The following is a 24,678-nucleotide window of genomic DNA, read 5'->3' on the forward strand; positions in this document are numbered from 1 at the left end:
ATTGATGTAAATCTTGATAGCACTACAGACAAGTAAAAATAGAGTAGCACATTTCTGTGATTTGGACCGCAATCCAGATGGTCACTTAATTATGATGATGATTAAGAAGTACAGTAATATATTGAATAAATGATCATTTTCTCTTTCTCAAGATAGGAGTTCAGACTCACCTTTCCTGGAGCAGGAATTAATAGAGCTTTAATATCCCCAGTAAAGTTGGCAATCTACATCCTCTGAAGTTCTTTATTTTTAATTCACCAAAGCCTTACCTAGTTAACGTATTGAATTTAGCAGCATGGTTCCATGATATTTTCAGATGAAAAACACAAAAGGACTGTAATGTGAACCCTGGAATGGTTAAAACCCAAAGAAAAGATTGAATTCTCATCTCCTCAAAGGAAAAAAATGGAAGGGAACTGAAACTATTGGTTCATATGGGAGATATAGTCTGGCCTATTTTGCCAAATATCTGAAGTGCAGGTCTCTGATGTATCAGATGAACAAGTGGAGAATGAGTGTTGGAAGATGAATGGCCATTTATCTTATTTGAAATTTAAGATCTTTAACAAAGCATTTGAAATACTAGACTAAAGACTTGGCAGAACAAGAAGTAGAGATCTAGATATACCGAGCAGATCATTTGCCGATGCCTATCATGATGGCCATCATGACCATTGCTGAGAATTCAGGAAGTTGTAGTCCATACATCTAGAAGTTGCCCAGATGGGGAAACACTACTTTAAAATAACTCTACCCACTGTGATTTCTCACTGATAAAAGACAATCAAACCAATGAAGTGAATATTTGTAGCTCAGGATTGAACTCTGTGGTCCTTGGTGATCTCTGAGCTTGGTTGCTTTCTTGCAGATGTTTCATTACCCAATGAGGTAAAATCTTCAGTGCTAAGCTAGGGCTAGACTAGCACTGAAGACATTACTAGTTGGGTAATGAAACATCTGCAAAAAAACAACCTAGCTCAGAGAGCACCAAAGAACTCTCAATCAAACCAATGTCAGATCTTCCATTGGTGTTATGAAGGTTTGCTTATGATAGCCCACATCCTTGTCTCTTGTGTGTCTGCTTAGACATCCCTTAACTCTCCCTTTTCAAACAGTTTGTACTTTCAGATCCTTACCATATCTTGTCACAAAGGTTCTTTTTCCAAAAGCAACTGGACTTTGTTTTTCCTTGAAGATGTTTTGCTTCTCATCCAAGAAGCTTCTTCAGTTCTGAAGAACTAAAGAAACTTTTTGGATGAAAAGTGAAACATCTTCAAGGAAAAACAAAGTCCAGTTGCTTTTGGAAAAAGCACCTTTGGGACAACCATGACTGAGAATCTCCGTAGACACTCTCCATTTCTTCTTTTCATGTGATTAACAGCCAACATAGTGAATTCCAAAATATGGTTTTTATTTGAATGTAAAAGTATTTCCAAAATAAAATAGAATTTGATTGTATCAGGGTGTTCTGTACCAGCCTGCTACCGGCCCTGCAGAAAAGGCAGGGACAACCCCTTTTACAAGAAGGCAAGAGGCTGGAATTACGCCTGCCAAATTTATTGATACAAAAACAAATAAAACAAGACACGAACCAAGAAACAGGAGCTTTTCCAGCGGTTGCCTTCAGCAAACCAGCCCTCCCACGCATTTCCCCTTTTATACAGTTCAGGGCGTGGCTTCTCTCTGCCTCCTTCCGAGGAGCCCCATTGCCTTCCTCTGTTTACTCCTGATTGACTGCCTCCTGCGTCGGGCGTCCTTGAACAGGGCCAGCTGTGGGTCATCTTCATCCACGCTGTCAGGCTCACACAGCTGGGTCTGTGTCGTGACCAGGTGAGAGGGGCCTGGCTGAGGGCTCTCATCAAACTGTCCAACCCCCTCAGCAAGCTCTTCAACACCCCCCTCCTCCTCCTCCTCTGAGTCGTCCGACCCAACTGCCGAACCCACAGGCTGACCCTGAATCACAACACAGGGTACTCTTCTTGTTCCTTGAAAAAACATTAGTTTGCACCCATTAAAGTAAACAGCTAGCTTGAATAAAGTCAGTCTTACAAGTGAAGGCAGAAAATTAAGCTCCTGCTAAAATGCCTTCTAGCCTACTTTTTTCCTAATAGTGACAAGCAACCATTAATTTGGGACAGGCTTTGAAGATGTGTAGTGAAAATGACAAAGGACCACCCAGGTGCTCAGAAAATATATTAGCCATTTTAGGCTCTCATCCATTTTTCCTTTGGATAAATTTCTGCTTTCAGCTTTGCACACAATATCCCTGAGCACCAGCATTGTCATTAGCTCTCTAACACTGAGTTTAAATGTATGTTGGTCCTGGGTGGTCACAGGGAAGCTGTTTAACTATTTTATATTCTTTACTGATAATAAAGACAAAATTATGTATTCTTATTACTACATCCATGGTATCTGAGGTTCCCTTTATCAAACATGGAAAAGGGAAAAAGGAAAAGGTTTCCCCTTTCCAGTTATATATCCAACTCAAGGGGGTAGTGCTCATCTCTGTTTCTTAGCCAAGGGACCCAGTATTGTCTGAAGACACTTCTGTGGTCATGTGGTCAACATGACTATATGCCAACGTGCACAGAACTCTGTTACCTTCCCACAGAAGTGGTACCTATTTACCTACTCACGTTTGCATGCTTTCAAACTGCTAGATTGGCAGGAGCTGGGGCAAATAACAGGTGCTCATCCCATCATGTGGTGCTCAGCTCTTGAACCCTGGCTGTCAGCTTTCTAGCCAACAAACTCAGCATATTTAACTACTGAGCCATCATGCCCCCTTATGTAAAATGAAGGAAGAATGGAAGAGCAGTAGTTCGATGCAGAAATATCCTCAGCTAAATACTATCATGGCAAGCTTATATTTCTTTTGTGTCAGTTTGCCATTGTTTGAGTAGAACTTTGAGTTACTGGACCTTTTATATGATACAGTAATTGATTCAAAGTTCAGAACTAAAACTGGTATTTATACATAGCCACTAAATAAAAATCCTGATGCCAATCCTTTTTGAGCCATTCTTTATGCCTACGATTTAAACATTTCAAACTACAGAGATGTAAGACTGCCTCTAGCATTCAGAGATGTTGTAAAGGAAAAGAAAAGGGGGAACTTTGATTTTTAATTATATTGGTGAATGCAAAAATAAGTTCCTTTCTTTCAAAAACTAACTGTTAGCTCTTGCAAAAAGTAACTGATCTCTTTTTGGTATAGTCCTAGATTGCCCTGTTTGCACTGGTTTTCCAGCTACAGTACTTGTCGCAACTTTTATCTCTCAGTGTTGGCATTTGCATTAAACCAATTGTGTTTCTTTTACTGGCAATGCATACCACAGATAGATCTGATGCTGCCTTTTTCTTGGTATTGTTATAGATATAGTAGATGCATAAGTATATACCCATGAAGCATTTCCCTTTTGAGATGAATAACTTTATGCAAAGAATAAAAAGGGAGTAAAGAATAGAAAGTCAAAGACATTAAAAGCAAGAGATGAGAAAAAGAAATGCGTATATGACTAAATCTAGTTATGCTAGCACCATCCATAATGCAAGTTTCATATCTTCTGTCCTTGCACACAATTGATTTCTGTTGCATTCATATATCATAACAGCATCTTTTGTTCCTCAAACTTCTTACATCTCTCTTTTTGAGAATCTCGTCAACTTCACCCAACCATGTCTTTCCAGTCTTCCTCTTCTCAGCTCACTCATTCATTGTTGTCAGATTTGTTTTGTAATTATGGAGCCACTGGTGCTCTCTAAACTTACTTGTTTACTTGCAAACATTTCATTAATTTAATTTAATTTAATTTTAATTCCATTTATATCCCGCCCTTCTCCGAAGACTCAGGGCGGCTTACAAGCTTAGCAGTAGCCTTCATTCTATGTATATGCCTGCTTATTAGGGCTTTCACACACACCCCAAGCGGCATTATTACAAAGTCAGCTTATTGCCCCCAACAATCTGGGTCCTCATTTTACCTACCTCGGAAGGATGGAAGGCTGAGTCAACCTTGAGCCTGGTAGGATGCAAACCTGCACTAATTGCAGGCAGCTGATGTTACTTAAGGAGGCATTAGCCCACTGCTCCACCAAGGCTCATTACCCAATTAAATAACGTCATCAGTGCAAGTTATGTGAGGTTTGTTCCCTGTTTATATATTTGGCTTTGTCTTAATCCCTACTCATCTGACATTACCTGCTGGAGAAGATGTGTTTGGTCTTCTTGTCTCTTTTGAATGATGTGTAAATATAATTTATTTCTATGTGCCTATTGATGGATGATTTGTCTGAATACTAGTCCTCTAGGAATTCCTTAATTGTTTTGGATTTAGCTTAGTATAAGATGCTCCCATTTTCCCAGTTGAAACTACGGTTGAAACTGTCCACAAATTTTGGAGTTTTCATCATGTCTTCTGACTGCTAGTTGGTGTACACAGAAGTCCTCTGCTAGGCTTCTGCCTCTCGATCCTATGTAGTCACTTTTACAGTCCTTACAAGGTATGCTGTAGATCATGGGTTTCAAACTCGCCACGTCACATGACGTGTTGCAACGTATCACAACTTGTTTTGCATTGCTGGAGCTGGGGTGGGCATGGCCTCTGTATGATGCAACCGGCCCATGGGCCGGCAGTTTGACACCCTTGTTGTAGATGATTCCTGTTTATTTCTTCTGGGACTGCTAGGTCTTTTTGATTTGCTTTAAAATGTTTTGGACAGCTTTGGTTAGCTGTGGTAATGCCTTGTGGTTGCAATAGTCTGTCTGTTGTTTCTGAGATATTTTTGATGCATGGGAGTGTTATCCTTTTCACAGTTTGTGTGAGCTGTGCTGTAGTGAATTGACCAGTCAGGCACTTTTTAATCAAATTGTGTGAAATATCCATTTTGTTACGTGATCTGGTTCCTTTTTCTGGTGTTCTTCGTTGCTGGAATGGATTTGTACTCATCTAAATAATGTTATTACACAGCTTACACATGTTAGGTTGTTATTTTGGTAATGGAACAGATTTTAGTAATGAAGTTGTTTTAGTAATGGTTAGTCTGGATTCTTTTTCAATAGACTTGTGTTTCTAGTTTGCTGTCATTTCCTCTGCTGATGGTATCCTGGGAAGATAATGCGTATCTTCTTCCCTTGTGAATTTTATTCCTTTGAAGATGTTGTTGATAATTTCATGTGTCTTTTTTAGTTGTTCCTTTTTTATTACAATGAAGGTGTTGTCTACATAATGGATCTATACTTTTGATTGTATATGTGGGAATACAATAGTTTCTAGATGCTGCTATGTCTCTGCTATGATTCCTGACAGTGGTGATCCCATGGGAGACAGAGTTGATGAAGTCCATGATTCTGGATATTTCAAACTTAGAGAATTTGGCTAAGTTGGGAGTGTTGTGTAGTACTGGTGTCATGGATTGTTTCTCTAGTTTTGGATTGATGAATGTGAAGAATGCTGCTGCATCAAATGAAGCCATAATTTAATCTTCTATTTTATTTTATGGAAGTCATACAGTGAGGAATTGATAGAATATTCACTTCTCTCTGTGAGATGTCCAAGATTTTTTCTAAGTTCTTTGGCTATATTGTATGTTTGCATTCCTGGTAAAGATGTACTTAGATATCTTGCTTGTTGGGCTTATGTATTTTGGGGCATCTATAGAAACATGGCAAGATGGATCCATTACTTTTTATCTGCCATTGTTCTTTTGGGATTTGACCTTTCTTGGTTAAGCCATTAAGGATTCTCTTGATCAGCTTGTCCAGTTTCTCTATTGGGTTGGTGCTTAGTAGGATGTAGGTTTCTTTGTCCTCCATTAATTCTTTGGCTTTTTGTATGTATTGTGTTCTGTGCGTTCTCTGCCGAAGAATGGTGATAGTTTGCTCCTTCTTTAGCTTTTTGAGGGCTGCTCTATCCCCTGCTTTAAGTTGGTTCTGCTTCTGTGTTATTTTGGTCTGCGGTATGATTGTCTGATTTATTATTTTCTTGTGTCTCTGTGGCAAGTCCTGTGGTTCAAATGCTGCTTCTACGGCTGCAAAGAACTTGAATATATTTGAATAGAATAGAGCTTGAAGGGACCTTGGAGGTCTTCCAGTCCAGCCCCCTGCTCAAGCAGGAGTACCTACACTATCTCAGACAGGTGATTGCCCAGACAGTGGTGATCCCATGGGTGTTCCTCTGATTTATTGGTATATTTCTCCATCAAATTGAAATTAGGTAGTGAGACAGAGTTGATGAAGTCCATGATTCTGGATATTTCAAACTTAGAGAACTTGGCTAAGTTGCTCAAGCAGGAGTACCTACACTATCTCAGACAGGTGATTGCCCAGACTCTTTTTAAAAAATTCCAGTGATGGAGCGCCCACGATTTCTGGGGGTAAGCTGTTCCACTGGTTGATTGTCCTCACAATTCTAATTGACTAGCATTGTCTGTGTTTTAGTTGAGACCTTTGTGGAGGATATTGTGTTCTGCTGTGGAGCGTGGGCACTTGGACATGTTTTCTATCCACTTGGGTTCAGGTAACTCTTTATTCTTGGGGTTTGCCTTGAGCAGTTTGGTATGGAGTTTTGTTTTCATTTTTTTCAGCTTGTCTCAGGGATGTAGTATTAATGGTGGGTGTCAGCATTTTTGTGTATTATGGGGTCATTTTTTTCCCAGTTGCTCCATTAGGTTATGTGATGTCCTAGTATGTGTTTAGTCTGAGGTGAGCATCCCTGGTCATTAACCATATCATTTTTCACCCACTTGGTTAAGCTATTTTTCCATCCAGCTGTGCAGCTTATTGAGGTTGTATCTGACACTGGTGGGCAGGGCAGGCTGTCATAGGCATTCATGCAGAAAGTATCGTTGTTCCTTGGTGTTCTGTGGAGGTTTCCCTACATGCAAATTTCTCCCATTTGCATGCTTTCTGAAGCATTTGACACCCATATGTGGTTCCAATAGAAGAGAATAGCTGTACATCAGAGCTGACCTGTGGAATCCTTTAGTCTTCCGAGCTTGGTTGTTTGCTTGCAGATGTTTCATTGCCTAACACATTCATGATTGCTTGTTGTCTTTGTTGTAAGCCATTTGCTTTATGAAATGAGCAGCTATATAAATTTTAAAAATAAAAATAAACAAAGGGCATCACTGATATGAGGGAGTGCAGGATTTTCCCCCTGGCTTTCCAGCATCCTATTAATCCCTGCCTCTCCAGCATCCCATACCTAGATAGGCAGGGTTTAATCCTAGGCAAACAATCAAACAGAAAACAGTACCCTAAACAAGGATCTACCAAGGAGAAAACAACATCCCGACCGAAGCTGGCAGAGCAAACTACTGTATATAAACAGGGGTCAATATCCACACTCGTTTTCATGGATTATCCTTACCAGGGTAATGAAACATCTGGAAGCAATGAACCAAATTCAAAGAGCATCAAGGACTCTTCATTTAGTGCTCATTCCTTCTCACACCCATACTTTCACTCCTGTATAACAATGTGGGTAGAAGCATTCCTTATATATTTTATAAGAAATAGCAATAGCACTTAGACTTATATACCACTTCACAGCCTTCTCTAAGCAGTTTGCAGATTCAGCATATTGCCCCTGAAAAACTGGGTCCTCATATAAGCAGCATTTCTCATACATTCCAAAATATATAAGATGGTAGGTAGGTAGGTAGGTAGGTAGGTAGGTAGGTAGGTAGGTAGGTGGAGAGAGAGAGGGGGGGGAGGAAGAATAGACAGACAGACATTTGGCTGCAGCTTCCAAAAAAAGCCAATGCAGTCCTAGGCTGCATTAACAGAGGGGTAGAATCAAGATCATATGAAGTGTTAATATCACTTTATAATGCCTTGGGAAGACCACCATGGATTATGGCATTTGCCTTTTGTAAAAGCATCTTTGGGATTTTTATAAACAATAATTCATTCCAAACAGATCATATTGTTATTCAAGATTTAGGAAGAGACAATTTATTACCCTGTACATTTATTTCAGCACATTGCCTCAAAGCTCACTGATAATAAACAGGAACAGAATTTTGAGACAAGACTATAGGAAGAAATGTCACTAATAAAAATAAATGAAAATAAGTGACTCATTGTTGAGTATGTTCTCCCTGTATAAACATCACTGTCCTGTAAGACTTAAAAGTAATAACTACTATTCAGATCACACCTTCTCCCTATCTCTAATTTTCTGAGCCTCTAACTCTCCTGTCTCTTTCCATTTCCAGTGAAATTCCCTCTTAATGTCCTTAAGTAGAAATGTAGGTTAGTGAGCATAGGAGAAGGAACTCTTTTTAAATCCCTCCTTGATGATTTTTGGAATGTAAAAATATTCCACTCAAAGAAGTACCTTGCATCCATTCAGATCCGAGCTCCATCATCAGCACCAATTTTGGACGCATATCTGACAGTAACACAAGGGAGAATATTTATTTATTTATTTATTTTATTACATTTATATACCGCCCTTTCCCGGAGGACTCAGGGCGGTTTACAGGGTAATTAAAAACCAAAAATACAAAAGTTAAAAAACCAAGTTTAAAAAAGATTAAATTTATCCCTGTATAAATAAAACCCCAATTAAAATAAATAGTTGAACCGGATGGTCTTTACAGGTTAACATCACACGGTTAATTGTTATCACACTGTGTTAACACCACACTGTTAACATTTTTCTTTTATAATCATCGAGTGTGCATAGAAGTAGTGCCCCAAGAGTACCTGTTGCCTTAAACATTGATTCCTATTGGCCTGAAGTAAATTGCGCATGCTAATTTAATTATGTAATGTTAATCTAAATAGCCAATTCAAGTAAGTCTGGTGCCACTGTTCATTTCTTTTTCCTTTATTGTATGGAAGGGAGAGATCGAATTAAAGAGGAATGAACTAAAATAGGTGTGGATAAATTAATTTTTATTTGTAGAGTACCCCAGTGATCAAGATGGGTGATCCATAACCATAACCAAACAGATCATGTAGATTCAATAAAACCACTTCAAGGAATGCAGCTGCCCCAAAGAACAATAAAGCCACCTGAATAGAATCAGGACAGGACATGCCAGATCTAGGGAAAAACTCCTTAAGTGGAGAATGGCTGAGCGCCTGCAATGTGACTGTGCAGTGGAATAAACAATAATAGATATTTCAGAAACGTCAGGAAATTTCAAGGCCCCTGGGATGATCTCATCACAGCCACACCAGAAGCAGTTAGATTAGTAGCTTCCATAGATATTGAACTATAGAATCTATCCTGTTGCTTTGATCTCCGAGTTTGTCTGCAAACATTTCATCTCCATTCGGGGGGCATCTTCAGTGTGCATTGAATTGTGCTCATCTGTCAGAGCACTGGCCTTTAAATAACTTTTTGTGTGATGTAAATTGTTGTGGGTATTATTTGTCTGGATGTTTCTGAGTCATGGTCTGGTTTTGGGCTGTTTGATTGGCTGGTTGTTGTTGCCGGGCCATAGTCTTTGGTGTTCAAGTATCGTCTGTGTGATGCAAATGGTGTTTGTTTGTTTGCCTCTGAGTCATGGTCTGGTTTCTTGTTGTTTGGCTGGCTGGCTGTGGTTCTTGAGATGTGGTACGGTTTCTTATGGGGAGTTGTGATTTTTGTTGCTGTGTGATGAGGTGCCTCTTTGTTCATTTCAAAGGCTGCCTTCGGGGTTGCGGTTGAAGTACTTTTTTCATTCTCAGCAGTTGGTAGATTGGGTCGATGTCAATGTGTCTATTTATTGACTTATTGGTGGAGAACCAGACCAGATGAATTCTCTTTTCCCCCTTGAGTTTGCTTGGGTTACAACAGTGGTCCCGGTTATATCAAACTTGTGTCCTTCTGAGTCTTCATGGATGGACATGAGGGATAGTGGGCCGTGTATTTTGATAGCTAAGAAGTGTTCATGCAGTCTGGTAGCTAGTTTTCTTCCTGTTTGGCCCACATAGTTCTTTTCATAGTTGCTACACTGGGTGCGGTATACGATGCCTGATCTTTGGTTGGTTTGTGTCTTCTCCTTAGGTTTTGACAGGGTCCATCTGAAAGTTGAAGCTGGTTTGTGGGCTACTGCAAGGTCATCTTGGCGTAGCAATCTTGCTGTCATCTCTGAAACATTCTGTACATAGGGAATTGTGATTCGTCTGGCTGTTGTTGTTCCTGTTGTAGTTATTGTATTGCTTTGGGTGTTTGTATTGTTTGTGTGTAGCGATTTCTGGATGACGTTTCGTGGCTATTTGTTTCTCTTGAAGACTTTGTATAAGTGTTTTTGTTCTGCTGAACTGACTTCCATGGTGTTGCAAAGAGTGTTCTGGTGCAGCTTTGTTTATGGCATATGGGGTGGTTGCTGTGGAAGTTGAATCTATCCTATTGCAATTCTAGGGCAGCATATTATGGAGATTTTATCACAATTTTATTCTAATTTTCCTCATCTGTTGTATTGTCCACACATTTTACATATAGGTGTTCGCTGATTCTTTATTTAAATTCATTTTTGTATTTGAACAAATAATGAGGTTTATTATTGTTGTATATCAGAGGTTACAAGGTCTTTGCCATATGCTAAATAAACATAAAGAACCCTTGTTCCCTTAAGGGAAAAAGATGGTTTATCTTTCATGTTATTATTCATGTTAAACAATCTCTGGCAGCGCTAGAAATAATTTTCCCCCAATCAAGATGAAAAAATGGGGGGGGGGGCAATCAATTTATCCATTTCCAACAGCTAAGATGAGTTTCATTCTTTCTGAAAAATTTTCCCTAAATTATTTATTTAGTGTGAGCATGTGGCTATGTGTGTGTTTGATAAACAATATGCTTTTTAAAAAATTAAGGAATATCAAATACTCATTGATTAGAAGAGATTTTGGAGATCATCTAATGCAACCCTCTACTCTATGCAAAAATCCCTGACAGATGGCCATCCAACCTGTTTTTAAATATCTCCAATACCATCTATATTCACAGGTTTTCACTGCTTTTGTCAGAATAAAGAAGGCAGTGTCACAGTGTTGTGTCAGAAACTCCATCCCTTTGGGCATGTGTGCAAAATCGTGACATATGTAGAAACAGGGTGAGGCTTGCACCCAAAATGCCAAAACATTACAGAGCTACTTACATTACACCTATCCTTCCTGTTCACCTATTTCTGATGCTTCTGATGAAGATAGTTATTATATATCTCTGAATCAAATGTGCTTTTTCACGAGGTAACTGGACTTTCTTGTTTTTCTTTGAAGACATTTCGCTTCTCATCCAAGAAGTTTCTTCAGCTCTTCTTCAGCTCTGACTGGATGGTGGGGAATGGAAGGATTTATAATTCCTTGCAGAAAGCTGCTCATTTGCATTCTTGGAAGTTTACCTGTGTCCTTGAGGGTCACCTGAGTAGTGCAGATGTGTGTGGAGCCATCTTGGCTGCAGGGTGTTTTCTGCCCTGTTCCTGTAGTCTGCAATGTTTTCTGGAAATCCAATCCAGTCCAGTCGCCTCCTGAAAAAGCACCTTTGGGACAACCATAACCTGGATGACTGAGACTCTCCATAGACATTTCTCTCTGAAATTTTCTCTTCTCTTTTCTGGAGTAAACATACCCAACATCTCTGATCATTCCTATTACAGGTGGTCCTTCACTTACAACCAATTTGAAGTTATGAAGGACCTCTCCAGGGCTACTTGTAATCTAGATTTGAAGTTTCAGCAGCTCCCTCTTTCCAGTCACAATATTGCATTTTGGGTGCTCAGCAACTGGTCCCCATTTATGGCTGTTTGCAGCATTACGTGGTCATATGACCATAATTTATAACATTTTTTTGGGTAGGAATCAACATTTATTTCCAGTTTCTGGCAAAAAAACAACAACACCCCCCATTGAGGACACAGAAAAAGTTGTAAAAATCAGGCATGGCCATATGGTGACCTGCTTAATGACCAACACGACTTATGACTGATTCTGAGCTCAGTTACAGACATAAGTCAAGGACTACCTGTATCATCTTGGTAGCCATCCTCCAGTGTTGCTCCTAATAAAAAAAGTGTCTGAAGGCAGAATAGATTTATCCCAGTCTTCATTTGCTACTAAAAAAAATATTAATTAAAAATTTCATTAATTAATGAAAAATTTCATTAATTCATAGGATCCATGTTGCTATAAACCAAGAGGAATGGTTTGCAAACTGTTCTCCAGACGAACCAAAGGCAAGCTTTTTTCATCTAATAGTATACGCATTTTCCAAAGAAGTAATATCGGTTCAGTGTGGCTTATAATTAGGCATTACAGATACAGGCTGTGTACTATGACGTGCACCATCTGTGCTAAAATATGTTTCTCCCAAAATAATCTCCATTGTGCTAGAATTCTCTGTCAGAATTTCTGGAAATCCTCTGATTAATGAGTCTACATTAATATAGTTTCCTTGAAAACTCGAAAATAGTCATCTCCTCTTGAGGTTCAAGGTCTTAGTGATGGTTTTTAAGTCCTTACATGGCATGGGTCCGGAATACCTCGGGGACCACCTGCTGCCGGCGTCGACCCCCCTCTGCCCCGTGCGTTCCCACAGAGAGGGCCTCCTCAGGGTGCCTCCAGTCAGAGAATGTCGGCTGGTGGCCCCCAGGGGGAGGGCCTTCTCTGTGGGCGCTCCGGCTTTGTGGAATCAGCTGCCGGTTGAGCTCCGGATGGCACCGGATCTCCGCTCCTTCCGGCGCGGGTTAAAGACCCATTTATTTGAACAAGCTGGCCTGGCCTGATGGGGAATTACTTAGGGTTTTAATATTTATATATATATATTATTGTTTTTATTGTGGGCAATAATTAAATTCTTTTTTAACTTTTGTACTTTTGTAGTTTTAAGATATGCCCTGTTCACCGCCCTGAGTCCTTCGGGAGAAGGGCGGTATAAAAATTTAATTAAATAAATAAATAAATAAATAAATAAATAAATAAATAAACAAGGTTTTTATTCCTGCAGTTTTGATTCATCTGATAAAAGTGTGCAAACAGCATTTTGCTATCAAATATAGGATGTTAATACTACTCACAATAATAATGAGTGTTTATGATGTCTTAAAAGAGGAGCATTTTATTAGGTAATATTTATTTGTGTTGTGATTTTTGCTGTTTTAAACTTGTTTCCATGTAGGATAATGTTGTTTGGAATTAGTTAACCACTGGAGTGGCATAGAAGCTTAGTAAAATAAAAGAATGTGTTGTAATATGCAAAAGTATTACATTATAATACAAATTTTCATGTCTCATGAAAACACATGTATAGTTTGTCAGCTTTTCTCTTTTTCTGGTATGAAAAGTGAAGGTGAGATATTTCTGCGAAAAATATGCAAACATCCCTGTCATATAAGAAGAGAACATACTGTAATAAATATTCATAAAATGCTAACATGTAATGAATACATTCTGATGCCAAATAATACTGGGGTTAAAATGCATCTTAATATATGTCTAAGATAAATATAGCTGTGTGGGAAATGTAAAAAAAAGTAGATACTTCTGTTAATTAAAAATCTACATTAGAATGGAGTTCGGTGGTATCAGAAAATATACATTTTTACTGAGGAACCTTATGTGTTTCCTCTGTTTCTGGAGGGATTTTTATAATAGTTTTGCGCCACCTAGTTAACAAGTGACCTCTGCTGAGCAGCAAGCTGGCACCTCTTCAAGCTGCTATTGACGTTTCCTCTGGTTGGACTTTGTCAGTTTATCTTCCCAACATATGCTTTCAGCATGAAGCTTTGTGTCTAGCTGCAAGGGGTTGGCAACTAGCCTCAGCTGGAGCTAATTCTGTTGCCACTTTATGGTGCTCAATAAAGCAGTCAGTTGGAGAGAGTGTGGGAAGGAGCTCTCTGACATCAGATCAAAGATTTACCTGTTTCTATCCCATCCAGGAAGGGACGCGGTGGCTCAGTGGGTTAGGACGCTGAGCTTGTTGATCAGAAGGTCGGCAGTTTGGCGGGTCGAATCCCGAGTGCCGTGTAGCAGAGTGAGCGCCTGTTACTCGTCCCAGCTTCTGCCAACCTAGCAGTTCGAAAGCATGTAAAAATGCAAGTAGAAAAATAGGGACCACTACGGTGGGAAGGTAACAGCGTTCCGTGCGCCTTTGGCGTCTAGTCATGCCGGCCACATGACCACGGAGAGGTCCTCGGACAAGCGCTGGCTCTTCGGCTTTGAAACGGAGATGAGCACCGGCCCCTAGAGTCGGAAACGACTAGCACGCATGTGCGGGGGAACCTTTACCTTTACCTTTATCCCATCCAGAGACTTCTCCCTCTATCATCCCTTAGGATTGAAGGTCCCTCTAATCCAGAGGTGTCAAACTGCTGGCCGTTTGCATCATTTGGAGACCATGCCCACCCCAGCTCCGGCAATGCAAAAAACATTGTGATACATTGCGATAGTCACGTGATGTGGCGAGTTTGACACCTGTGCTCTAATCCTAAGCAGTAGCAAAGAGACACCTGGATTTGTAGAGCCCAGAAGCTAAATTAAGTTCTAAACTCTCCACATTTAACCAATCTCATGTTTAAGGTGTTGGTCTTGATCTTGATGATCCTCACTATATTTCTTGAGTGAAGTCTTTCCTTGAAATCTCTTATTTGATGACTCCAATAATGAATTTGTGTTTTTTCTCTCTCTTCTATTTCTTGCATGTCCTCTCTAGCTTTATAAACTTTGTAAATTATCTCCACTTGCCACCTTTCTTAAATTCTCTAAAACATGTCAAACATTGCAAATTTTTCTCCCAGGTGGTCTTCTTCAGCTACTTCCACCTCCTTCTCTCCCCAAATTTTACTTTATTTTTTTTCCTGCATTTGTTATTGTGAGATGTCCTGATTTCTACATTATTTTTGCAAATCTAACATATGTCCTGGGATCACTTTCCTACTTAGTGATTATCAGATGAAACATTTTTTACTGGATAGACAGGGTACATATTTTTTGTCCAATGTTTATTACTTTATACGATTCTTCTGTTCATCTCCAAATTTTGCGGTACATTGTTTCTGTTTGACAGACTGCAAGATGTGTTCTTTGCTTTCTTTTAATTTCCATCTGATAATGCTGTCTCATGCCATAGTGGATTTGTTAATCTTCAAGATGTCACAGTGGAATTGCTCCAGCATAGATGGAATCTCTTGAAATAGTTTTGTACTTATCTAGGCTAAGGATGATCAGACATATTTTTTCCTTGATTCTTAGGGATGAACTTGGGAAGCTCTTCAGCTCTTGTTGGCTTTCCTTCCAAAGCCAATTTAAAAGTTGGATATTAAGTACTAATAGTCTGGTTATGTTTCAATTCAGAGGTGTAGCCTATGCATTTTGTACTGATGCTTGCTTGCATGATTATGTACCATCAAGTGTGTGTAAATTCCTAGCAACCACATAGACATCTGTGTGGTCTATGAGTATCTATGTGTGTGTTGTATACTTCTGTTGTTGTTCTTCAATCACTAAATCATGTCCAACCCTTAGCGACCCCATGGACCTTAGCATGCCAAGCCCCTCCTTACTCCACTCTCTTCCAGAATATGCCCAAATTTATTTGCATTGTGTCAATGACCATATCCAACCATCTCATAGCCTGCCATACCCTTCTCCTTTTGCCTTCACTCTTTCCCAACATCAGGGTCTTTTCCAATGATTCCTCTCTTCTTTTTAGGTGGTCAAAGTATTTGAGCTTCAGCTTCAGTCTCTTTCCTTTCAAAGAACAGTCAGGGTTGTATTTCTTTAGGATTGACTGATTTGATCTCTTTCCAGTCCAAGAGGCTCTTAAGAGTCTTCTCCAGCACCACAATTCAAAAGCATCAATTCTTTAGTGCTCAGCCTTCCACATGGTCCAACTCTCCCAACCATAAATTACTACAGCCGTAAAGTACTACAGTACTATTACTACTGTATAGCTTTGGCTATAACAGGCTGTTGTTCTGTTGTACCTCAAGGCATTATAAAAATAGTACTTCAAAATAGTACTTCTAAGACCATGATTTCATTAACACCTAGCAAACCTGACAGTTCCTTCTGTCTAGCTGGTCCATCACATGGAACAAAATGCTATCTTTGAATTACTGGGTTTAAACCTCTGATTGGCTATGGTAGCAGAGGAATTTTCACTTGACAGTGGGATGCTACTATCATTTTCCTATATCTAGTTCACATACTTCTCTGCCTCTTTCAACAGCTTCAGGTCAACTGCTTTGATCTCAGTGGAACAGCTTTATTTCCAAGACTCAGGAACTCATTATCTGAAAACATTTTTTTCTAGCAAACAGAGGGACCTGGGGTCTCCAACATCAGGAAGTACCATTTGCTCTTAGACCTCTTTCTTGGTGTCCATCAGATTTCCTGCTTTACCTCCCTTTAACTAGATAGTTAAATGAATAGTTAGAGTGTACATGTAGTATATATCTGTGTGTTGATGCATGTGGGAAAGCTGCATTTATATTTGAGCAAGCTGGTGTTTTATAATTGATAATGGAGAAGCCATTCCATCAACCATCTTGTACCTTTGACATGTTCTCAAAATTCCAAACATGCCTACCAGCATGAGACAAGGTTGAGGAGCTTTGGCTTTATTTTTGAAATATGCCAAATAATGCCTTCATCCCCACTGGTTTTATAACTGTTTGGATACTTATTGATTTGGAAAGCTGACACCCATAATATTAAAAAAAAGGAGGAGGAGGAGGAGGAGGGTTGGTAGCTGGTTTCATAGCTTAAAGACTATGCAATGTATCAAGTGCTTTTAAAGAAGCCTGGAATACGGGTAGTTCTCAATTTTTTATTATTATTATTATTATTATTATTATTATTATTATTATTATTATTATTATTATTATTATTATTATTATTATTATTATTATTATTATTATTATTATTATTGGATCAGATTGGGACCAATATTTCTGTTGCTAAGCAAAGCATTTATTCAATGAGTAGCATCCAATTTTACAGCCCTTTTTTCCTCGTGATTATTAAGCAAATCACTACCTTTGCTAAGTGCATCACATGGCTATTAAGCAAATGCAGCTTCCCCCATTGGCTTTGCTTGTCCGAAGCTGGCTGGGAAGGTCACAAACAGTGATCGTATGACCCTGGGGCACTGCAACTGTCATAAATACCTGACAGTTGCCAAGCACTCAAATTTTGATCAAGTGACTGTGAAGATGCTGCCATGGGTGGAAGTTCAAGGAGACGTTGTAGGTCATTTTTTCCAGTGCTGTGTTAACTTTGAACAGTAGCTAAATAAATGGTTGTAATTTGAGAACTATCTGAATTATCCTATATGCTACTCTTAATGCTTGGTTGTATTCCTACCTGGAACATCTTCCCCATATCAGACAACTTAACATGCAAAATGATTTACCATACAGAACCATTTCGATTAAATTTCTCCATGCAGCCTAAAAGATTCATAGATTCCTTTTATACCTAGTGATTATTGCCCAAAGCAGTGATTGAATTATTTTGTTGTGATACAGCTGCATAAGACATCCAAGAATCTCAGTCATTTGCACAAGTCTTAACATTTGTCTTTTTCTCCCGACTGCCATCATATTTGAGCAATGGATGTTTATGGGAATAATCCACATTATTCCCATAATGTGAATTATGGCTGTGATCCCAAATTTTACAGTAAAATTTGGGATCACAGCCATTTGGGGATCATAACATGGGTGAATGTCCTTCCCCAAGACAGGATAAAGCTTGATCATTTTTTTCTTGATCAATTCAGACTGAAATCATACTCAGTTAAAACAAATAAATTTAATCAGTCCTTTACTACAGAGTTCCCCAACCTTTCCAGCCTTGCGGACTGGTGCAGGGAGGAGAAGGGATGTTTCCATGTGGGCAGCAGACACGTGCATGTGCTCACCTGCTGCTCATGCAAGTAGGGATGTTTGTGCACACGTATGTTCTCCTGCCTCTTCGAATGGTCTAGTTCTGAACAGCTCACAGCCCAGTAGTGGGTCACACCCAGGGGTTGGGGACCCCTGCTTTGCTACATCCTTTGACAACTATGCAGAAATAACATAATATTTATGAAATTTAGAGCTTTTGACTTTTGACTTCTAACTTCTTCCTCTTCCCAACAGAAAGCGTGCTACTCATAGTGCTGGCAAAAGAAAGGGCAGCCAGAAAGACTTGAGACCTCCAGATCTTTGGATACACCACGAAGAGATGGAAATGAAGAACATTGAAAAGCCATCAGGCTCTGATCCACCAGGAAGAATTTCACCAATCAAGAGCTGTCAAGAGATCACTCCAGGCAGCCACAGCCAATCTGAAACTCAGATGGGCAGCAAGAGTGCCCCACAATCTGGTAATATTGCTTCTTACCATATGTAAAATCCCTAATGAATTCCAGTGAAAAATCACATGAGAAGCAATTATGGCACTTCATCTAGAGGTGTGTATCAAGAGGAGATGCTGTAGGCACTGAGTGAAAAACACAACTTAAGCATCAGTTTAGGTTCATCTGCCCCACATAGTGGTCAGATGAGAAAAAATATAGTCTGTGTGATGTTTTTGATGCCAAATATACCAGTCCCGTATATGTTTGATGGCAAGTAATATTTTACTAATCTTGCTAGCAATACATGGCAGAGGGAAAATTCCACAAGACATTAATTCTAAGACTTTGTTGTTGACAATGGCCTATTGATTAGTCTCTAGATATGTTTTGTATTGTGTTTAATGTCTCCGTATTTTGCAAGTTCTTGTGTGTCGCAAAATAGAAAGGTTATAAATCAAGGATTGATAGCTTTTCTCAATGTAAGAACAATTGAGTCTTTCTGACAACCAGGGCTTTTTTTCTCATAGAACGCTCAGAACGGAGTTCCGGCACCTTTTTTGGATGGAACCTTGTAGGGTGGGCAAGGCGGGTTGTATGACATGTGTGAGTTCCGGCACCTTTTTCTTTTACAAAAAAAGCACTGCTGACAACCATGGTTAACTGGATGGATTCACTGCTGATACTGCCAGCACCATGTTTATCTCCCCACCCAACCTCATTAATAAACATCATTCAAGCATGCATACACTCCCTTATTTAAACACTCTTATTCACACAACCTCTCATACACTTTTATTATTTTTACTTATTTTTTGTTCAGTTTCCATAGCCACCCAACTCAGCCAAGTGACTCTGGGCGGCTTACAATTCTAAAACTATAAGACCATTAAAACAATTAAAAACAATAAAAACATCCAAAGAATAAATACATAATTAACCAACTAGCATTTAAGCCAAGAAAGGGGGATTAAATTTTTAGCACATTCTGAGTCCCGAGCCTGGATATATAGCCAGGTTTTTAAAGCCTTATGAAAGGCCAACCAGGGTCATTCTAATCTCTAATTAAGATAATATCTGATTATTCTTTAAATTTTACTTGATCACTGCCACCTCAAGGCCCCAAAATACAAATTACTATAAGGTGTATAGCTGCCCTGACCTTGGGCATTGCAGAAATAGGATATTCTATAAGAATCTAGACTCGTTCTGAGACTGGTTCAGGTCAAAGACCATTCTAGCCCACCATCTGTCTCACTGGCCAACAGATACTGTATATCAGAAGCCTCACCGGTTAATGATGACCCTCTTCCTCTATTCCTCCTAACAACTTTGTGAGTAAAATGTAGGTTTGTGTGTGGCATCATGGATCTCAGTCAGGGTACTTGACTGGCATCTTTTTGTGAATTAAGAACTCAAGCTTTGGATTCTGGTTGGATAAACAATGTTTTCCTACCTAGGATTGCATTTAACTGGATCTCAGATTTTTCAAATAACACATTTTTTTTTCATAATCATTAGTAAAAATCAGATCTGAAATCTACAGAGGGCAACATGTGTTAATGCAACTCAAAGGCTAAAGCAAAACTCTTAAATAGTAAACAATTACAAGCAGATTTTCTTCTGCAACTCTAATGCTCATAAAACCAGTAATTGCTATTGCAGATATAAACAGGTGTGTTTATATCAGGGTTTAATATAGATAATGTGTATAGCAAATGTGTAATTCCAGATATTTATACTTGTTCATATGTGGAACTAAAGCTTCTCATTTTATGCTATCAGTCTGCCAAATTTTCAACCACAGACCTTGCAATTCTGGCATTAGAGTTTGATTTGAAATTATACTAAAAATATGAACAGTTTGAAATATGATACCCTAAGATTCTATTCCTGAATGTACTGCCTAAGTTATCAGGATTCATTTGTACAACAATTGATCTTGAGAAACTGGAGATTATATATTGCCTTTTAATTGTTCTCCTGAGGGTATCTGCCCATTCAAATAGATTAGAATCAGAACAGAATAGAACTGGAAGGGACCTTGGAGGTCTTCTAGTCCAACCCCCTGCTCAAGCAGGAGGCCCTATACCATTTCAGATAAGTGAATGTCTTCTTTAAAACCTCCAGTGATAAAGCACCCAGAACTTCTGGAGGCAAGCTGTTCTACTGGCTAATTGTTCTCACTGTTAGGAAGTATCTCCCTTCTTCCAGGTTGCTTCTCTCCTGGGTTAGTTTCCATCCATTGTTTCTTGTCCTGCCCTCTTGTGCTTTGGAAAATAAGTTGACCCCCTCCTCCTTGTGGCAGCCCCTCAAAATACTGGAATGTGCTATCATGTCCCCCCCCAGCCGCCCAGTCCTTCTTTTCTCTAGACTAGCTAAACCCAATCTTGCAATTAAAGTTTGGTATAGTGGGCATGCTCCAGATCTCTTGCACCAGGCCTTGTCTTGCTTTAGGTTTAAACCTTCTCAAGTTAGAAATCCTCAAGACTGGGGCAAGCTGCAATTCTACTTGTCTCTCCCTTGCGTTATCCCACGGTCCGTTGGCCGTGGCGAGTTGTCCCGTGGCAAGTTGACCTTGGCAAGTCCACTGGGAATGAATCAACCACAGTGAGACAGCCAGGGTGAGTCGGCCATGGCAAGTTGTCCCAATCTTAGACCTCCATTAATTGATGAAAGTCAGACACTGGGAGAATAATATTGAAACCTTGGGATTAAGAAAATAGGTATACATACAGTCTGGGCTTCTGATTTATTTTTCCTTCTTTTCATTTCGTATTCATTTTTTTATCACTGTCGTTAGCAACTCAGAGGTATGTCCCACAAGATGTGTGACTTTTTCTTTTCTTCCTAGAATTTTCCCACAGATCAACTGAGTGTTGGTCCATTGGTAGGAACAGGATTTCATTTGATTTGTCACCTGAGCCTGACATTGTGGCCTGAGAGAGTGGCTGGCTTGCATGGCTAAGGCAGGACTAAAACTCCCAGACTCCAGGATCCTAGCCTTGAAAAAAAAAATCACACAGAATGTTGTACGCTGACTGGACCAAATAATTAGCATATGAAAACATGATAGTTCTTGCTGTGGATTTCTTACACGAACTATAAGGAAATCTACTTGCCAACCATATTTTTTGGGAGACGATCAGCATTTCTGCAAAGTAGTTTCCATCGGAGCTACAAGGAGACATGACTAAGCTGTGACCCAAATTTATAGAGAGGAATTAGCATTCAAACTCAATTGTGAGAAAATGAGAAGCAATTCATTTGATTCCAAAGTGGCCCTTAATATTTTCTGTGTTACTATTAAGATGGGATGTTGATTGAGTCCCCCCATTTATTTAAATTGGAAGCTATGACAAAACATGTCCATTTATCTTTCCTCTGACTGGGAAGCAAGGAGCCAAACAGCTTGTATTTGAATTTTATTTACTCATTTAAAGCCTTTATATAGCCACTCGTCTTATGCTCATGCATTTAAGCTTTGCTTTTTTTCCCCCCTTTTAGTTCCTGACACAGAAGAAGTGGGAAGTAGCATATCCACATTGGAACGTTCCCTTGCAGCTCGACGAGCAACCCGTGCCAAGCTCATGATTCCTATGGACTCACAACCCAGCAATCCTTGTAAGCCTAATATTAAACAGGAATTCCATTCTGTTGTCATGTTGTTAGATAACTCTCTTCAGTCAGTTGGATAAATAGTTGTGTTTACAAAGAAGTCTTCTCCTACGTGATTGTCTCTACCTGCTTGGATCTTCACTGGAGATCCCACCCTAACTCAGGCTGGTGAGTGATACATAGCTGATGGATATATAGCATGGAGCCATTGACTGTCTTCATTGTCCATGACAATCACTCACCAACTCCCCTAAGAGGGGACCATGCCTAGAAATGCTACAATGGGAATATCAGCCACTATGGTTGATTAGAGTCAGTTTAGTGTAGTGGTAAAGGTGCTGGCCTAGAAACTAGAAGACTGTGAGCTCTAGTCCCTTCTTAGCCATGAAAGCTGGCTGGATTACTTTGGGTCAATAACCAGGAGACTGTGAGTTCCAGTCCTACCTTAGGCATGAAAGCTGACTAGGTGATTTTGGGCTAATCACCAGGAGACTGTGACTTCTATTCCCAGCTTAGGCATGAACGCCAACTGGGTAACCTTGGGCTGGTCACTCTTATTTAGCCTAACCCACCTCGCAGAGTTCTTGTGGGAGAAAATAGGAGAACAGAGTATTATGTATGTTATGCATGTTAATCATACCTAGGCATTTTTGAAGGATCCCAAATGTTTTTGGCTATCTGAAGTACAGAAAAAAGTAAGGTCTTTCTGCCACTTAGGTAGGAAAATTAAAAATGTCTAGTATCCACAACTAGCAAATCTATGTTGGCTTCCCGGTAATGCCTCATCACTGAAGGTATTTTTAAGTCTAATATGTAAATTACAACTTTAAATCCTTCCCTGTTTTCCTAGATCAGCTGTGGAAAATAGCTGTCTCACGTTGCTTAATACTATGGCCACTTAACATTTGCGTTTCTGCAGACACAATTGCATTGCAAGGTTTTGAAAAAGCAACTGAACACACAAATCTCAGAAGGTGTAGGAATTCATTCACTTTTGTCCAGAGCTTACAAACCGTTCCAATTAGACCAATTCTGAGCAGTGTATGATTTCCCAAATCTATAACTTGGACTCAAAACAGCTAAGATGAATATAAAAGATAAATATAAAATTTTCAAGATGTGAAAAAAGGCATAAAACTAAAATATGAAATAATTTTTATAGCAAACCCTACGTGCCCTAGAGCCATGTAGCTAAATAGTTCCGATCTTCTACTCTGCCTTCCTTTTTGGAGATAAACCAATCTCCAAAAGAGAGAAACAGAATCAAATTTTATTAAAATAAAAAGAAACGGAAAGATAGATGAAATAATTGCACGTATAAAAGAATATTGCATAAAAGACATGCAATATTTTCATCAGGCTGAAACAATGATGTCTGCTTCTAGGTAATTAATAAGATCTCTGCTTTTAACTTAGCTCACAAGAAGGTAATAAAGAGAAAACAATTTTCCAGAAAATAAATTGGAAAATGGTCTGAAATTATACAGAATGGTCTTACGTCTGTAAATTACATAAGGGGGAAAAGACAATGAAGTTTAACCAACATACACAGACAAATGGAAACTTAACCAGAGTTAGAATAGAATAAAGCTGGAAGGGACCTTGGAGGTCTTCTAGTCCAGCCCCTTGCTCAAGCAGGAGAACCTGTACCATCTCAGACAGGTGAATGTTCAGCTTCTTCTTGAAAATCCCCAGCCCACAATTTCTGGGGGCAAGCTGTTCCACTGTCCTCACTATCGGGAAATTTAATTCCAGGTTGCTTCTCTCTTTGATCAGTTTAATTCATATTTCTTAGACATACAAGTAATTCTTGACTTACAACCATATTTGGGGCCAGGAAGTCTGTTGCTAAGCAAGACAACTGTTAAGTGAATTGTGCCTGATTTTACGGCCTTTTTGCCACCGTCTTTAAGTGAACCTCTGCAGTTGTTCAGTGAATCATACAGCCATTAAGTGAATTTAATTTTCCCCATTGACTTTGCTTGTCAGAAGCCGGCTGAGGTCTCATATAGCAGCTTTCAATCCCTGGGATAGTGCAACCATCATAAATGCCTGCCCATTGCCAAGCACCTGAATTTTGATCACATGACTTGGGGTTGCTGCAGTGGCCTTAAGCGCCAAGATTAGTCCTAAGTTCGAAGTCACTTTTTTCAGTGATGTTGTGACTTTGAAAAGGTCATTAAATGAATGCTCATAAGTCAAGGACTAGCTGTAATTTGAATTGCAAATAAATTATCCCTAGTCATTTATCAGAACTGTTGCAATGATATTTTCACAGCTCAGATACAACAGTTTCTTGCTCTGGTTTACTATTATTATTATTATTATTATTATTATTATTATTATTATTATTATTATTATTGTTATTGTTATTGTTATTGTTGTTATTGTTATTGTTATTGTTATTGTTATTATTATTATTATTATTATTATTATTATTATTATTATTATTGTTATTATTATTATTATTATTATTATTATTATTATTATTATTATTATTATTATTATTATTATTTTGAGTTCTACCTTGGACTTTTAAAAGAACAAAGCTTTCTCTCTATGAAAAAAAGGGAGGGGCTGAGACAATCCAACCATATGTGTTAAAGCCCATCTTCTAGAATAACAGAGTTGGAAGGGCTTAGAGGTTTTGGTTTTTTTTAGTCCAACCCAATCAAGAGACTTTATACCATTTCAGACAAATGGTTGTGCAATCTCTTGTTAAAAATCTCCGGTGTTGGAGCATCCACAACTTCTGGAGGTAAGCTGTTCCACTGAGTGTCAG

The 24,678-nt window shown here is 39.1% G+C and overlaps 1 protein-coding gene across 1 annotated transcript in view; it reads left to right on the plus strand.

Moving 5' to 3' along the window:
- The window catches only part of DCC (DCC netrin 1 receptor), a gene marked incomplete at its 5' end in the record, with an annotated part of 1,185,616 nt that overhangs the window by 1,107,811 nt on the left and 53,127 nt on the right, over positions 1-24,678 (plus strand). Inside the window, 2 exons of the mRNA XM_081315662.1 lie at positions 18,082-18,308; positions 21,786-21,902. Coding sequence (XP_081171788.1) covers positions 18,082-18,308; positions 21,786-21,902 — 344 coding nt within the window. The remainder of the gene's footprint in view (positions 1-18,081; positions 18,309-21,785; positions 21,903-24,678) is intronic.

Source organism: Vipera berus (genome assembly GCF_964194415.1).
Source record: "Vipera berus genome assembly, chromosome: 2".
Taxonomy (NCBI): Eukaryota; Metazoa; Chordata; class Lepidosauria; order Squamata; family Viperidae; genus Vipera; species Vipera berus.